At 43.2% G+C, this 18,971-nt stretch overlaps 1 protein-coding gene across 6 annotated transcripts in view; it reads right to left on the reverse strand.

Annotated features, from left to right (window-relative positions):
• Positions 1–3,435: 3,435 nt before the first annotated feature.
• The window catches only part of BEGAIN (brain enriched guanylate kinase associated), a 161,738-nt gene continuing 146,202 nt past the window's right edge, over positions 3,436–18,971 (reverse strand). For 5 of the 6 annotated variants that reach the window (XM_072116191.1, XM_072116190.1, XM_072116189.1 and 2 more), the window contains 2 exons: positions 7,529–7,552; positions 3,436–7,432 (listed from right to left, as the gene is read on the reverse strand). In XM_072116191.1, coding sequence (XP_071972292.1) covers positions 6,173–7,432; positions 7,529–7,552 — 1,284 coding nt within the window. In that variant the 3' untranslated portion in view covers positions 3,436–6,172. Of the gene's footprint in view, positions 7,553–18,971 lie in introns of all 6 variants that reach the window. The other variant, XM_072116186.1, reaches the window with a different exon arrangement.

Here is an 18,971-nt window from a genome sequence, read left to right on the forward strand (position 1 = left end):
GATTGGCAGCATTGCCTTTCATAGAGAAATTAGGAGTAAGAATCCAGTGAAAGACGGATGTTATGATCTATGAAGTGTCAGACTAATTGTGACTCAATATCTTGGTCGAGTCATGCATCCAAATTAGAGATATGAATGCACATAGGTCTAAAGTGTCAGACTTTTAGCTACAGGCCCACATTTATAGAAGCGTTTGCGCCAGTTTTCGCACATGTATTTATAAAGTGTCTGCACCACAATTCTGCAGCATGAACAAAGTGCACAAAAAAAAGGTGCACACTTCCAGATCAGTGCAGGGGGTGCCAGATTCCACAGGCAAACGGCACAGTACAGACTGCACTAGTCCTTGTGAGCCATAAGATATATTGCCCAGATTTACAATTGGTGAGGCTACAACTATTATGACCCATGCTAATATCTAGCAGAGGTGCAGGTAAAGCATTCTATCTGCATCTACCTTAAGAGGAGGGACTCATTGTGCACATGCACAGCTCTTTACTCACTTTTCTAGTGAATGGAAAAATTTATGTAGTCACAATCCAGTTATTGGGATAAATCAGGTCCCAAAGTTATGGTATGTTGTTTGAATATAGCTATAGATGCCAAGATGAAATACTCCTCTAAAATACTTGTCCCTCAGACAGCTGATCGGCACTGGTGCCAAGGTCTATGCTATGGAATAACAGCCCAAATAGGTTTTGTTTCCTTCTGCTGTAAACCCACCATGTTCTGAGCCCTTCATATTACTGATGTATTCCTACTCACCTTGCTACTCATAGGATTGTGGAGCTAGAAAGAGGCTACCAGATGCATTTCTCTCATTAACAAAAATGCTATAAATGGATTTTTGGGTACTTAGGTTTGTTTATATGTACGGAAACCCTACAGACATGAAAGGAGGAAATGGGGGTTGCTTGAATGTGAGAAAATAGGACATTTCCTATATTTTGTTTTATCTTACAGCACCGACCGCTCGTTTCTCTTCTGAACGTGGCTGCATGCTCGCCTGGCAAGGAGTCTTAGGATGTACCAAAGGCCCACTCAGACAACAGCCTAAGGTTACATTCACACGAACATGTGCTTGCCCAGACGAGCACACATTGTCGCGCTGCTCGCCCATCCCCTCTGTGTTGCACGACCATTCTTGTGGACAAAGATAGAGTAAGCTCTATCTCTTGTTACCAAGCCCGGGCGCCATAGCTGTCTATGGAAGACGTATATCTGGGTGCACATATGTGCACCTGACAGTCATGTGAATGGGGTAGTCAGTGACTGTGCAGTGTCCATGTGACCTCACCTCTGAGCCTTTGTATACCAACAGAGGCCGGTAGTAATTGGGTGGAGGCATGGATCAAGCTAAATATTACTTCTAAAATCATTTTAATTCCCCATACTAGAAAAATAAATGAAATCAGACAACACTTTCATTTTTATATATCTATTATGGGATGACATAAAAGCTACTTTTACAACCACTTTTGCTCATTTTGATCCTAAAGATAGACAGTTTGTGGATTTTTCTTCCTTCTCAGTGGCCTGTACAGCTTGTCAGGTCAGTATATCGCACGGCAGATTAAACAATGATTTCGCTGCATGTATTGTGTTGATGGTCAGGACAAGAGAGCAGCTGGTTCCTAGGCAACCAGGTTAGGTTTTTTTCTTAAATACACTGAAGGGACTCTACATACACTGTGCAAAATCATAGCAATATAATATCACTAATGTGTTTGCTGTTTATGGCAGAGAGCATAATACAACATGGTAAATATAATCCATTTGGGGTAGCTAAGTAATGGACACCCAACAGAATCAAACCTCTAGTTGGGTATAATTGAATCATTGAATGTGGGGTTTTTGAATAAGTGAGGTCATTCATTCTGTGAAGAAACAGGGGCTGTTATTAAACAAATGCTCTACCCGCTCATTGAGTACAATGGGTAGCTTCAAAAATTGTTAAAAAAAAAAGTAAGAACTTTGATGAAGAAGTGGATTGGTGAGGGGGGATATATAAGGAAAAGTAGAAAATAATTGGCTGCTCAGTTTAATACTTTAAAATGCCAAACAAAACCTGAAATTCGTGCTAGGAAAGCAAATACTACCATCTATGTAGATCATAGAATTAAAAAAATGGCAAAGAATCATCCAATGACCAGCTCCAGCTAGTACTGCAACAATCAGAAGACGCCTATGCACTTGAATAGGTTGACAGGTAGACTACTTGGTCATGTCAGAGGAAGGATTGAGCAGTACAATGAGCAGGACAGACCTGTAGACCGTCATTAGAACCACGGCTGTGCTGCTGCAAGAATGATCGTGTTGTGAAGGTAAGGCAGGGAGCCCCGGATTGGAACTTATTCTGATCTAGACTGTTAGAGCTGGTGCTGGGCAGTCATAAGACAGCTGAGCAACTGCTCCTCCCTGCACGGGAGACCCTTGCATCACTTGGGCTAACCTGTATAGGTGGTCACTAAACTGTTAAAGATCCAAGTTTTTGAGAGGTCCAATCAACACTTAATTCAAGCCACAGTACTCTATGAAGACCCAAGAAAAACTGTGGAACGTGGTCCAGTCAACTTGGCCCCATAATGCCTGGTGACAATTCAATGTCATGTAAATGTAAAACAGTTATCAAAAATAAATGTTATACTATACGTTCGGAGATTAAAGCTTAATTTCAGTTTGGAGTGCAAGGCCGTGGTCACACGTAGCACTAGTGTTGTGTTCATAATGCAGCGCTAGCGCAGTTAAGGGGGGATCACATATGCATTCCTGGGAAAACACATGCGATCGATAACCAGGCCTTGGTGTCCTCTATTGTTTAAATGCAAGACACCTGGCCTAGTTAACAATCGCAAATGTTTCCTTGGCAACGCATATGCGAATGGGCCGAGACCCACCCAAACCCCCTTCCCCCAGTTATGAATGTAATGGTAGTGGAACGTGTACCCCAGCCTAAAAGTATCAGTTATCTAACTGAAGATGCAAACATCATCTATTTTTCCTTTTGCTTCATATCCAGTTTAAAAAATAAATTATATTTTGTTCATATTTTCATTTAGGAATTGAATGTGTACTGCTCCCCGTGCCTTTGTGTATATGGGCATAAATGTTATGAAAAATTAGCTTTTTCTCGGTTGTCTTTGTTATTTTTTTGCACATAACTGTATGTATGTAATAATTAGTCGATGTGTATGTAGGGGCTTTAGGTTTTTCTCCTAATGACCAATCACTGGTCACAATCCTCTTGTGAGAATATATGAGGATGCTGTGGAATTCATATGGAGTGAACTGAGGTGCATACAGAAGTATATTAGGACCCGACATGGACATTTGTTGTAAAGACCATGACATTTTTACTTTTTTTTACAATTGAAAGAATACAGCAAACGATGAAGCTGATGTCCATTTAAACAGCAAAAGGAACACACACAGTAATTCAGTTTTTTCTTTATTTATTTAAGAGCTTTCATCTTTGAAAATTACAAAATATTTCAAAATGCATTCTTCATGTTTTTATTTTCCCCAAAAAGGGGGAAATTCACAGTTAGAAGACTAGAAGAATAGACCATTTAGGGACGATTTGGGAGAGGCTGAAGAAAAAAGTGGCAGCAAAAATCTATAATCAGTGGTAAGAGTGTTAAACCCATCTGGCACGGACCAGTATACAAGGCAAGGATTGTTAATAAGAAGTACTATTTATGTTAATGCAAGCTGCATATATCTTATATAATGGTCTCTTTAAATGGATGTGCTCAGCTTTCCTGCTCCATGAAGATTCTACGACCCTCACAAATTCCATGTGCATGCCTATGGTAAGAGGCAAAAAAAAAATCTATAAATACAAGCTCATGCCTAGGCCGGTCATACAGATGTCTTAAAGGGAACGTATTCCTGAGAAAAGAGGGTCAAGATAAAAAAAAAACGCCAATGTGCACTGAATCCTTGCAGCTTTTTCAGTACCAGAGCAGGAGATGTCCAGCTTATTAAAACCACAATTTCTCAAGTCATCGACCTCCCAAACACAACTCAACTGATCAATTAGAAACACGTCCTTGTTAGAAAAAAGTGAAATATTTCAACTTGTTGCTTTCATCGAGTAATGCAAAATACGACACTATTAGGACAGTTCATGCGTTATTACCAATATAAATGCAAGCTTATAGAAAACGTATTAACAAAGAGCCCCTCAATTACTTCTGAGGTAGTACATGAGGAGCAGTTAGGTTCACAGCTCTCCTATCCTCTGCACTGACGGTAACGTCTTTGTAAACCATTATACTGGCCGTGATGATGAAAGAATTAAGCAAATAGTTAGTGGGTCAACCAGGACAAATGCAAAGAATTCTCATCCATTGGTAATAGTAAGAATTAGAGCTCTAATCATACTTAATGACTAGCCTTGTGACAAATTGAGGGATCTTCATGTAGGCACTGTAGACGTTAAAAGTCGTAAAAGTTTTTCTCTTGAAAAACAAGTCCTATATGTTCTATTAGACATACATGGCAACTACTGAAGTTTTTTTGTTGCTTGTTACCTAACTTTCTCCAAATCTCAATAGATGGGGAAAAAGAATTAGCAAAATCAAAGGCTATGGCAATCTAGGGGGGATTCCCTCTAGGTTTTTAGAGAAAAAAGTTTGATGTCAGATTGGTGTAGGTTCAACACCTGGATCCTCCATTAATCTTAACAGTAAATACACAGCAAATCAAACAAGAAGCAGACCGTTCTATTGTGTACTGTGTGTGTTGTGGCTGAAGTGAATTATTACAGCTCTTCTCCCATCTTAGGTAACATGAGTTGATAACCAACTCTGGTCACTGGTCTGACAATAAAACTATCTGGTTTCTCTGGAGAAGCTGATTGGTGGAGGTGCCAGATGTTGAGACCCCAATTTGATATTGATGACCAAAAGCTCACCCTTAAATATTTGTATCCCTGAAACCCATTTTAACCCACTTTTGTAGAAAATATATATTGAATAGACATCAATCCCAATACTGGATGAAATACTAAATCCACAGCTAAGCAACACTGAATGCAACCTGCCCAGTTCTTGATATACGGAGAGTGTCACCATTTACAATACCTTAACCCAATACTCATTGCACATCTTTTATTTAAAGAATAAAATAAAGGGGTTGTCCACTTTAACTCATTTATTTGTACTGTGTGTGTAAGTGTGGAGGACAGGATCTATTAAAAGCTCCGGTTTCTTGATACGTAAAGTGAAGCCTCCTGACTTTTACCTCATCAGCCATCAGGGTCATGTGATCTCTATCTCTCCATGAACAATCGCCCTGCCAGGACCTTATGATAGTATTCATGAATAAAAGATCAAGGTCCTGGCAGAGTGATTGTTCATTGACAGATCATATGACTCTCCATCTGTGGCCATTTTATGGACAGGAATGTCTGGCTGGTGAGGTAAAAGACAGGACATAGACATATCAAGAGAGCGATGCAGAACTTTTAATATATGTATATTGGTAAATTACCTAATATCCTGCCAACCACACTTACACACACATTACAGAAAACATGGAGTAAAGGGGCGACCCCTTTAAATAACGGTTTATGTGAATTCTCTCCAAAAATCCTTAATGAAAATTGCATTCTGCACCATTAAAGTAGAAATAAGATTTCGTAACTGAAGTTGATTTTGAGAAATGATTGACAGTAGCCAATAATTGTTTTGGTTCAAAGCAGCGCTAACTAAAAAACTAAATAAAAAAGAGATGGCATAGGGGTAATGTTTCAAGCAGCCGATACGGATTGTGATGTAGATCTGAAACCCTGATATATCTGGTTTTTCTGCTGTAACAAATGAATTTTGTATACTTGGATAATGGCTACTGCAATACATTTTGCTTTATTTTTTCTTTTTGGTTTGCTTTGGTTACAATCCCATCTTACTATTATAATTCTGGTTGACTTTACCTCTAACCTCCCCCCCCCCCATATTTTCAGAATGGCCTTATGCACATATGCAGTGAGGTAATTCTCATATGTACAGGGTCATTACTATGCTTTGTTGTGTACTGGAAGCTTTCACACGAAGTGCAAGATACACAAACACGTAATAGAGAATTGTTAATACTGGCTAAATGGAAATTTTATAACATTTCCAGGATCCTTCTCCATAATCTTTACTTATTGCAATTCGGAAGATCACTAATTCAACAGTGTCCCATATAATTGTGCTTTTGTAAGACTATCTTTTCTCGTCAACCCAATGCTTCCAGTTCTTTGGAATTGCTGGGGTTTGCCATGAAAGCTTGCATGTCCTTGGTCAATGGAAGACTGGTGTACATCTGAGGCCTCCATAGGGCTTTGACTGAGAGATTCCGCAGAGCTATTCGGACTAACATCAACATATTCCCTCTTGGCTCCTGCATTGGTGTCTACATTCTTATTTCCTATTTGAATGGACATTCTTTCACTTATTTGGTCTCTTACTTCTTTTGATTTAAAGGTAGACAGCATTTCTTGTTTGCAACTGGCACTGATGTCAATTTTCAAGCCAGAATCTGTTCGCAGAAAGCATGAGTCCCCCATTCTGCTTTGACACATTTCTTCCCCTTCTGAAAAGCTATCCTGCTTATAACTGGCATACAGAGGGCTCATTCTGTTTTCCAACTGTTTAACCGGGCTGGGGGCAAAATACTGTTCTGTAAAACTACACTGTGATATTCGGCCATCGTTGCTGAAAGAGTAAGCTCCAATGTCTTCCACGCTTAGTTGTCTCCACCTGGTTGGTAAGTCATCTTCAGAGAGATGAGAGCTTCTACACTCACTGTGGGATTTGTGAGCACCTAGTGTCTGTTGTGTACGTATTCTGGAGAAATGGAAAGGTTCCTCTACATAGGAAGAGGATCTAGTGAAGTTGGGTGATGACGTATTTTCTGGGCTATGCTCCATGTGCTGGACAGACTTGGATTTGACAAATCTTGGGCTAGCAGAATGCTCATAACCAGTGGTAGACTTTCTTTCAAACAGGTCATCTCTGTTGCCCATGTAGATGGCCTGCTGGGAGGCAGTTAAAGTGTTGGCTTGGTTGTTTTCCTTCTCTTCGGAAGTAGCACTGAAGCTCGAATATGAGCTGGATGTGGGTAGCGATGCTACATATTCATTGAAGGCTTCGTGTGAGAAGCTCGAATGGAATCCATCTTCTACAGTGCTGTCTGTAGAGTTCTGAGATCTTAAGAACACTTCATCTTTAACTTGTACATCAAAGCTCTGCCTACGATCTCTTCTCCTTTCTTCTGGACAATATAGAGCCGTGTCACTGCAGTAGATTTCAGACTTGAACTGCTGTCTCTGTCGTAGTTTCTCCTCAGGCTCTTGAATGCGCTCATGCTCATAGCTAAGGTCTCTCATTGAAGCACTTGACAGATGTGATGACAGACTACTGGGATCGGGTTTTTCCAGCACCTTAGCAATGACACAAGTAGGAATGCTGTCAGCATATGAGGTGTTAGACAGGGGCACAGTTAGTTTACACCCATGTTTTTCCAAGTGTTCACTTACTCTTTCCTGAAAGTCGTCCGGGAGCTGCAGACAAAAGAGAAGATTGTAAGAAGTTGTTTCCACATATTTTTTGAAAATAAATTTTTTTTAACACAACTATTTTAACTAATCCTGTGTTTTTTAGCATTCAGTCAGTATATAAAGCGTAACTAAAATTTTGACAAAATGTTTTATATCTATAAGGGAGAAAGCTTAATCATCAATGGAGAAACTAGGTAGGGACCTGTTTATCTGTATGAGTTAGACAGAGCTCAGAAGGTTTTCAGATACTGCTCACTGCTCACTATAGGAGAAAGAGCAGAAAAAGTCACATAGAAGCTGTTTTTCTAAATGAAGTATATAACAAAGTTTACTATGATTAACTGCTCTATTCATTTCTTAAATGATTTGTCAAAGGGTTAGTTACTGTTTAATGTTTTTAACAATCATTCTTTTCAAAAACAATTTTTTAAAATCATGTTACCAATTTGAGTTTCCCTGTTAGATTAATACTGATGTTTTTGCTATTGTCATTGCCAATATTGGACTTTTGAGAAACTATCTGACAATCCCCTTTTCTAAATGTAGTTTGCCTAGACATTTAGTGGCTATCAATAGATATGAGTGGGTTCATCCGTGTGACTCGGGCAAATTGCCAGATCAACAGCCGAACAGCCAATCCAGCAGATTGATGGCCCTTGTATACTCATTTCTAGCTATCACTTTTTATTGAATAAGAAATATTTTACAAAAAAATGAAAAAATGCTGAACTAATATTGTAATTGTAACATCAGGTAATGAACAGTTCCAAATCTAATATATATGCAGATAAGTAAAAATGTCGAAGCTTGTAGGTCATTTTTACAATTAGTAAAAAAAAAAATAACACTTTTTTACAAAGATGTGTGCTGATTGCTGACCCATTGGACTGATGTTCTGAAGATGAAAATCATTGTAAATTATTGGCTTTTGAAGTAGGTATGGCCATATTTAAAATTTCCAACTAAAGCCTCATGCATAAAAAAGAATACTCACCTGGTCTACATCAATGAGTAAAGATGTGGCCTGAAATTCAACTTGTCCCAGTTGAAACCCTTTTATGTCATGGCCTTATCGACTACATTTGTATTTTAGCCACATTGAGTACTCAAGTAGTAGTCAGTGTAATAAATTATTGTAATTGGTATATATATGAAAGTTCTTTCCATTGCATATGATTTCCTAGAAGCCTGGCGCAATGGTTTCATTCTGTGGGTGGCACTAGTAAGAGCTAAGAGGATTGTAAAAGACCACTGCTTTACATATTTATAGCAAAAGAATGGTGTCTTGGAGACCCCCTTAACATATATGCATATACATATTCATATATATGTATATATATACAGGCGGTCCCCTACTTAAGAACACCGGACTTACAGAGGACCCCTAGTTAAAAATGGACCTCTGGATGTTGGTAATTTCCTGTAATTTAGTCCCAGGCTACAATACATAGCTATGACAGTTATCACAGGTGTCTACAATTAAGATTTAATGTTAATCCTGGTTCTTATGACAATCCAACATTTTTAAATCCAGTAGCCATAGAGACCAAAACATTTTTTGCCTGGGGTTACAATTATAAAATATACAATTCCGACTTACATACAAATTCAACTTAAGAACAAATCTACAGAACCTTGTACGTAACCCAGAGACTGCCTGTATATTAAGTAGGGAAGCACAGTAGATCTGTCAGGCTCAGAGATTTTGAGAACCACTCTGAACCACTGCGGAGAATGACACAAGCCACTACCTAGGACCGGAGTCACCGGGTTTTAACCAGAGCCCGCTGCAAAGCGGGTTGGACTTGCTGCGGCATGGTACCACCAGGTCGTTCCACAGGCGTGACTTGTCCGCAGTGGCAGCCAAGGTCGAAGAACAGGAATGGCAGGCAATCTCATAGTCAGGGAGAGGCAGGAGGTCAGGACGGGCAGCACAGGATCGGAGTCGGAGACGTAGCAACAGGTCAGAGCAGGCGGCAAAGGAGCGAATTCAGAAACAAAACTGGGGTCACAACGGAAATTCTCAGAAACCGCACAAGGCATAAACACAGCTTTCTCCAAGGCTCTAGGCACAAAGATCCGGCAAGGTTCCAAGGAAGAGGCAGGGTTAAATAGATTATCTGAAAATGGGCAGCGCCAATTAGTACCGCGCTGGCCCGTTAAATCTCCTGAAGGCGGTCGAAAAGGACAGAGCAGGAGCCAGGACCTGTGAGTTGCACGTGCGAGGCACTGGCGGGGAGAGCGGGGTACAGGTTAGCCCGTGACCCGCGATATAGGTCGCGGGACCACCCTTCACAGTATCCCCCCTTCGGCCTCCCCCTCTGGATGGATGGATGCCCATGGTGGGAGGAAGGTGCAGCTTGTAGGAGACCGGATTGATGAGACTCAGCACCTCGACAGCTTGGCAGGATCCATCCGAGACCTCTGTCGGAGATGATATAGCCGAGAAATGGAATACTTGGTAGATGGAATTGGCACTTCTCAAGTTTGGCGTAAAGGCGATTGGCCCTTAAATGACTGAGGACTTGCTGTATGTGGACTTGGTGGGTCTTAAAGTCCGGAGAGAATACCAGAATATTGTCCAAATAGACCACAACACAGACATAAAGCAAGTCTCTAAAGTTGGTATTAATGAGTTCCTGGAAGACGGCTGGTGCGAGTCCAAACGGCATCATCAGGTACTCGAAGTGTCCATCACGGGTATTAAAAGTGGTCTTCCACTCATTTCTCTGGCGGATTCGAATGAGGTTGTAGGCTCCTCGAAGATCCAATTTGGAGAAGATCTTGGCTCTATGAAGACGGTCAAATAGCTCTGTGATCAACGGCAATGCATAGCGGTTCTTAACTGTGACCTTGTTAAGACCACGGAAGTGTATGCATGGACGGAGTGACCCGTCCTTAGTCACAAAGAAAAAACCTGCACCAACCGTAGAAGAGGACTTGCATATGAATCCCCTCTGCAGGTTCTCTTTGATATAGTCTGACATGGCTGTGGTTTCTGGTACCGAGTGTGGGTACACACGACCCCACGGAGGGAACGTACCTGGCAGCAGATACACAGGACAGTCATAAGGACGGTGAGGCGGCAACATTTCGGCTTGCTTCTTCGAGAAGACATCAAAAAAGTCCAAATAGCAAGAGGGAAGGCCCTCTAGGGCCTTGGGAAACACAGAAGAAACCAGGACTGGCACTGGATGAGGCATCTCTACACAGCGAGACTGGCAATCAGGTGCCCACCAAAGAGCTGCAACCATGGTATACCCAACAGGATGGAGAACATGGACCATGGTAGTACATAAAAAGACAGTCTTTCTTTGTGCAGCACACCGAATTGCAAGGACAGAGGCTTGGTGCAGTACTGGACCAGGTCAGAGAGGATAGAGCAGAGACCTGGATCTGGGTGCCAGTACCAATGCTGTGAAGCACCGGAATCCTAAAGCGTGGAGAAGCTTTGCTTACACCGAGGGATGCTTCTCCCAAGAACCCTAGGTGCTGGCGTTTCCTGGATTCTGGGGACGGACAGGACAAGTCCCGATAAAGTGCTCTGGGCTGGCACAATACATGCAGAGGTTCTCCTGACGTTGTCTGGAACGCTCTTGTAGGGAAAGCCGGATTCGTTCCACCTGCATAGGCTCCTCAGCAGAAGATTCAGGCGAGGGCTGGAGCAGCTTTTGGAAGGCAGGTGCCAGGCGAGGAAGATGTCTAACATGGCCTTGGGGGTGCTTGGAGCGTAGTTCCTTGGCACACTCCTTGAACCAAACGTCAATCCGAGTGGGCAGGGTGATGAGACCACCTTCCTTAAAGGTAGCGATGAGGGCTGCATCGTTCCAGGCAAGTTCAGAGGCCAGGGTGCGGAACTGAACTACATACTCGCCCACAGACAAGTTGCCTTGGTGCAGGTTCAACAATGCAGTCTCAGCAGAGGAGGCCCGTGCAGGTTCTTCAAAGGCTGAACTCCACAAGAAATGCCGTGAGAGTAGCCATAACCGGGTCGTCTCTGTCCCAAAAAGTGGTAGCCCAGGCCAGGACTTTCCCAGAGAGGAGGCTGAGGAAAAAATGCCACCTTGAATCACTCTGTGACAAATTGCAATAGCATGCCTCTGCACTGCCTGGGATCCCCATCATACTTGCCGGGCATTGAGAGATATAGCCTGGGTTCAGCGGCAGGAAGACAGACCGGGGTAGCAGGAGTCGCAGGAGCCTGTTGCTGATGCTGAGTAGCTAGCAGCTGTTGCAACATGGCGGTGACTTGCTCCAGCTGATCATGCTGTGCGGCAATCTGCCGGGATTGTTGGATCACAATGGTGGCAAGATTGGGCCGACTGGAAGGCGGAACCTCAGCAGGATCCATGGCAGGATCTTACTGTCATGCTCAGAGGTTGTGGATCCTCTGAACCACTCCAGACGATGACACAAGCCACTTCCTGGGACCGGAGTCTAAGTGGCACCTGGTTTTCACCAGAGCCAGCCGCAAAGCGGGTTGGACTTGCTGCGGCATGGTACCACAAGGTCGTTCTACAGGTGGGACTTGTCCGCAGTGGCAGCCAAGGTCGAGGTACAGGAACGGCAGGCAAGGGGGTCAGGACGGGCAGCACAGGATCAGAGACGTAGCAACAGGGCAGGGCAGGGGGCAAAGGAGCAAAGTAAGAAACGGAACTGGGGTCACAACCGAAATTCTCAGAAACAGCACAGGGCATAAACACAGCTTTCTCTAGGCACAAAGATCCGGCAGGGTTCGCAGGAAGAGGCAGGGTTAAATAGATTACCTAGCCAGATGAAAGTGCATATAAACCCTGTACCCTGATAATGTAACCACATTGTCACCCCACAGAACTAGATGGATAATACAATTTTGTGTCTGCTTAGTGAGGCCCCATCCACACCCTGGAATCTTACAGTGTGCAGTAGAGGGAGAGTTAGGAGCTAAAACAGCAATAAAACGGAGTAATTTGTAAAGTAAGGGGTTAAAATGATCCTTATTGAGTTAAAATCACTAGGGGGTTGAGATGTGAGAATTTTCTTTGTGGGAAAACCCCTTTAAGGGGCACAGTGTGGGACATAAGTGTTATCCAGGATTAAACTGGAAGTGACTATTGTTTATGTAGGGGATTTTTCATGGAGTTTTGTCCACGGAGGAGCAAATTGATCACCTGTAAGTTTTCAGATGTCATCTATACCTGTTATCTGACCAGACTAACCTTCTTGTGTGCCTCTAACCCCATCCCATTGCACATTATAATTTACCATCAGGCATTATATCATATACTGTACATATACACTCACCGGCCACTTTATTAGGTACACCTGTCCAACTGCTCGTTAACACTTAATTTCTAATCAGCCAATCACATGGCGGCAACTCAGTGCATTTAGGCATGTAGACATGGTCAAGACAATCTCCTGCAGTTCAAACCGAGCATCAGTATGGGGAAGAAAAGTGATTTGAGTGCCTTTGAATGTGGCATGGTTGTTGGTGCCAGAAGGGTTGGTCTACTGGGATTTTCACGCACAACCATCTCTAGGGTTTACAGAGAATGGTCCGAAAAAGAAAAAACATCCAGTGAGCGGCAGTTCTTGGGCGGAAATGCCTTGTTGATGCCAGAGGTCAGAGGAGAATGGGCAGACTGGTTCGAGCTGATAGAAAGGCAACAGTGACTCAAATTGCCACCCGTTACAACCAAGGTAGGCAGAAGAGCATCTCTGAACGCATAGTACGTCGAACTTTGAGGCAAATGGGCTACAGCAGCAGAAGACCACACCGGGTGCCACTCCTTTCAGCTAAGAACAGGAAACTGAGGCTACAATTTGCACAAGCTCATCGAAATTGGACAGTAGAAGATTAGAAAAACGTTGCCTGGTCTGATGAGTCTCGATTTCTGCTGCGACATTCGGATGGTAGGGTCAGAATTTGGCGTCAACAACATGAAAGCATGGATCCATCCTGCCTTGTATCAACGGTTCAGGCTGGTGGTGGTGGTGTCATGGTGTGGGGAATATTTTCTTGGCACTCTTTGGGTCCCTTGGTACCAATTGAGCATCGTTGCAATGCCACAGCCTACCTGAGTATTGTTGCTGACCATGTCCATCCCTTTATGACCACAATGTACCCAACATCTGATGGCTACTTTCAGCAGGATAATGCACCATGTCATAAAGCTGGAATCATCTCAGACTGGTTTCTTGAACATGACAATGAGTTCACTGTACTCAAATGGCCTCCACAGTCACCAGATCTCAATCCAATAGAGCATCTTTGGGATGTGGTGGAACGGGAGATTCGCATCATGGATGTGCAGCCGACAAATCTGCGGCAACTGTGTGATGCCATCATGTCAATATGGACCAAAATCTCTGAGGAATGCTTCCAGCACCTAGTTGAATCTATGCCACGAAGAAGTGAGGCAGTTCTGAAGGCAAAAGGGGGTCCAACCCGTTAGTAGTATGGTGTACCTAATAAAGTGGCGGGTGAGTGTATGTGATACAGTGCATGATGGTAAACTGTAACTTGGATGGGTTAAGGAGCGGGAAATATGATTCCCTGAAATTCCTTATTATGGCAGCCCTCCAAGCCATATTGTGAATATAGTGGAGAGTGTTTCCCTGACCAAACTTAAAGGGAAAGTTGGATTTTTAGAGTCGCTTTCATGAAGGCCCAGTTTACCTTATAAAAAGGGAAAGCTTTGTTCCTATAGGTGACAATGGAAAACATGTAGCCATTATATGTAGAGATAGTTTCTGATGCTCTCGACTTGATAATAAAAATAGACAAGTTCATAACCTGAAAACCCCTGAACCATCTGTGTCCTCCCCTATAGAACATATGGAACGTTGCTCCTTCGGTGGTTAAACCACTATTAATAGTAAACCCAATTTAAACTTATTTTATTTCCACATATTAATAATTTCCTATCCACTGCAATGTCTGACAGTGTGTGGACTATGAAACTTCCGCCCACGTATTTACCGCCCAGACCTGCCAGCCACCAAGAAATGTTATTTTTCTGACTCATGCTATAGACGTTACTAATTGTAGCATCACCTCTCAAAACACGACCCTGTACTTGAATGTATCAAAATCAAAGCATTAGAATTTATATAATAGGAAAATACATAAACAGCAACTCCAGAATTCTACAGAAGTAGTCAACTGATACCTGTGAAACCAAAGGTGTGGGGGGTAGCCAGGACCAGGACAGTTGATATACAGGGGTATAACTAGGAGAGGCTGGGCCCCATAGCAGACTTGTGCATGGGGCCCCCTTCCACATAAAAAATATGTACATATTTGTACACTCTGATTTACAAAATCACACATATTTATACACTCATACTGTATATAAAATCATTTATATACTTATATCACACACAAAGTTCTACACTCTAAGGCAACCACGAGGCCCCTCGTGAAAATGATTTTAAGGGACCAAATGTAATTTTATTACTGTATGAATGTATCAACTTAAGCTGTTTAGTAGTTACATTTATGCAGCATTACAATCACAATCAGCTATTTGAGGACAACAGCAACACTGAATTCCCCAGCTGCCAGAGCCCCCATACTGCCCCCCACTAGCTAGGGTTCCTACACTGTCCCCTAGCAGCCATAGTGTCCCCAGAAGCCAGAGGCCGCCAGTAGCCACAGTGCCCCAGTAGCCAGAACCTGCACACTGACCACCGGCAGCCACCTACCCCCAGTATCCAGAGCCCGCCAGCAGCCACAGTGCCCCCAGTAGCCAGAACCTGCACACTGGCCACCGGCAGCCACTTACCCCAAGCATCCAGAGCCCGCCAGAAGCTACAGTGCATCCAGCAACCAGAGCCCCCACACTTCCCCCGGAAGCCACAATGCCCTCGGCAGATAGAGCCCCCACACTACCCCCATTATCCCTTGCCTCTCCTCTATTTCAATGAGGGAAAAACATTTACTCACCATTTCTCGCTGCCACAAAGCAAAGCCAGCAGATGTCAAATTGCTTTAGGGCCCCCCGCTGTACGCGCCTACTCTGAAGCCAACACACGTCATGTGATGACATCATCATGTGTGTCAGCATCATCTGCGCGTACAGCAGGGGGAGCTGCTTTGTGGGAGCGGGGAAAGGCCCACTCCCTAGGACCATAGCATAGAGGCAGGGGCACAAGAACCAGGGCAAATAACATGGGCCTTGTGTTTCACACCTTTGATATACAGCAAATACACACAGCAAATACACATGCACATATAAAGCATATTCACATACACAACATAGACACACATATAACTTATACACACACACATTTATACACTCATACATACATGTATATACTCACTGTCAGGCAGTCTTCATATCCTTGGCGGGTGTCAGAGGTCGCAGATATGATTTCATGCAGCCCAGTAGCTACTGAACACATGGCTAGATGATAGATTCCTAGTCCTACTGTACTATAGTCCCCTCCCCTGACATTTCCTATCTGAGCTGCTGGCTCATCTGTGTACTATAGAAGTTATGCTCTTGTTATATACATATTATACTATACATAATGTATAATGTGCAGCAATAATGTATATAATGGTGCACAATGTCCATTCTTTAGTGTGGAAAGTGGGGTGGTCAGGCCCCCTGACACTGTGGGCCCCATAGCTGTGGCCTATTATAGCTGCTACCATTGTAGATACACCCCTGTGGATAGGCAATGGTAGCCCTTGGTATGATTTCCATTTTGTTAACTGTTTTGAAGAACTACAGTAAGCGGACTGGACCTTAAAAACCAAGAGTGGCTCCATGTATGTTACATACGGAATACACAACTGTACTATTCGCACTTGTGTTTCACATCAGTTACTTGATTTGCAGGGCCCAAGGAGGTTGCACAGGGATTCAAGAAACAGCCAAGAGCGAATCTGTGTCAATTTCCATCCCTAAAGCCTGTATTTTGTCACAGTCCTGCCCTCTAACTTCACAGTTCAAGTTCAAATGATATACAGTATATAGGAGTAAATAATGACTCTGAAGTTGGATGTTAAATTGAAAGGGAATTTCACTAATATTGCTGACACATGCATCTCAACAGTGAATTTAAAGGGGCTGTTCAGGATCAGGGTTTTTTTTGATAAAGGTTAGAGATGAGCGAACATGCTCGTCCGAGCTTGATGCTCGGTCGAGCATTAGGGTACTCGAAACTGCTCGTTACTCGGACGAATACTTCGCCCGCTCGAGAAAATGGCAGCTCCCGCCGTTTTGCTTTTTGGCGGCCAGAAACAGAGCCAATCACAAGCCAGGAGACTCTGCACTCCACCCAGCATGACGTGGTACCCTTACACGTTGATAGCAGTGGTTGGCTGGCCAGATCAGGTGACCCTGGGATAGACTAGCCGCTGCCCGCGCTGCTCGGATCATTCTGTCTCTGGATGCCGCTAGGGAGAGAGCTGCTGCTGGTCAGGGAAAGCGTTAGGGTGTTCTATTAGCTTACTGTTAGGCAGGAGTGATTCTCAAAGAACCCAACAGCCCTTCTTAGGGCTACAATAACGTTCTACTTTTTTTATTTTAATTTGCATCTATTACCATTTTGTGAGGAATTAGCAGGGGGACTTGCTACCGTTGTGTTTAGCTCTTAGTGGCACACATATCCATAGCAAAGACCGAAGTGGGAAAATTTAGTAGGGGTTGGATTTCTATTAGGCACTAACTCAGTGTCATCTCATCTGGCATAGTAGTGTGCTTTGATACTTGGCTAGAAAATAGCCATAGGAGAATACAAACAGCTTCTTGACGCCTACAGTAGCGTTCTATATATTTGATTTCTGGTTGATCTGCTGGTGGCTGTAGTTTCTGCAGTGCATGTACTTGCCAATTCTGAGCAATTTGTAGTGAGACTTGCGACCGCTGTGTTCTGCGCTTAGTGGCGCACATATCCATAGCAAAGACCGAAGTGGGAAAATTCAGTAGGGGTTGGATTTCTATTAGGCACTAACTCAGTGTCATCTCATCTGGCATAGTAGTGTGCTTTGATACTTGGCTAGAAAATAGCCATAGCAAAATACAAACAGCTTCTTGACGCCTACAGTAGCGTTCTATATATTTGATTTCTGGTTGATCTGCTGGTGGCTGTAGTTTCTGCAGTGCATGTACTTGCCAATTCTGAGCAATTTGTAGTGAGACTTGCGACCGCTGTGCTCTGCGCTTAGTGGCGCACATATCCATAGCAAAGACCGAAGTGGGAAAATTTAGTAGGGGTTGGATTTCTATTAGGCACTAACTCAGTGTCATCTCATCTGGCATAGTAGTGTGCTTTGATACTTGGCTAGAAAATAGCCATAGGAGAATACAAACAGCTTCTTGACGCCTACAGTAGCGTTCTATATATTTGATTTCTGGTTGATCTGCTGGTGGCTGTAGTTTCTGCAGTGCATGTACTTGCCAATTCTGAGCAATTTGTAGTGAGACTTGCGACCGCTGTGTTCTGCGCTTAGTGGCGCACATATCCATAGCAAAGACCGAAGTGGGAAAATTCAGTAGGGGTTGGATTTCTATTAGGCACTAACTCAGTGTCATCTCATCTGGCATAGTAGTGTGCTTTGATACTTGGCTAGAAAATAGCCATAGCAAAATACAAACAGCTTCTTGACGCCTACAGTAGCGTTCTATATATTTGATTTCTGGTTGATCTGCTGGTGGCTGTAGTTTCTGCAGTGCATGTACTTGCCAATTCTGAGCAATTTGTAGTGAGACTTGCGACCGCTGTGTTCTGCGCTTAGTGGCGCACATATCCATAGCAAAGACCGAATTGGGAAAATTTAGTAGGGGTTGGATTTCTATTAGGCACTAACTCAGTGTCATCTCATCTGGCATAGTAGTGTGCTTTGATACTTGGCTAGAAAATAGCCATAGCAAAATACAAACAGCTTCTTGACGCCTACAGTAGCGTTCTATATATTTGATTTCTGGTTGATCTGCTGGTGGCTGTAGTTTCTGCAGTGCATGTACTTGCCAATTCTGAGCAATTTGTAGTGAGACTTGCGACCGCTGTGTTCTGCGCTTAGTGGCGCACATATCCATAGCAAAGACCGAAGTGGGAAAATTTAGTAGGGGTTGGATTTCTATTAGGCACTAACTCAGTGTCATCTCATCTGGCATAGTAGTGTGCTTTGATACTTGGCTAGAAAATAGCCATAGCAATAGGATAGGATTGTTTGGTTTTAAAAACTCAAAAAAAAAACAAAAAAAAAAAAAAAACACAAGAAAAAACAAAAAAAAATTAAAAAAAAAAAAAAAAGTTATAACTCTCATTTTAAAAATGTTTAACCCGAGGGCTAGGGGTAGAGGACGAGGGCGGGGACGTGGGCGTCCAACTACTGCAGGGGTCAGAGGCCGTGGTCCTGGGCGGGGTGAGACACCACCTGCTGATGAGGGAGCAGGGGAACGCCGCAGAGCTACACTCCCTAGGT

This window comes from Engystomops pustulosus, chromosome 7 (genome assembly GCF_040894005.1).
Source record: "Engystomops pustulosus chromosome 7, aEngPut4.maternal, whole genome shotgun sequence".
Classification (NCBI taxonomy): Eukaryota; Metazoa; Chordata; class Amphibia; order Anura; family Leptodactylidae; genus Engystomops; species Engystomops pustulosus.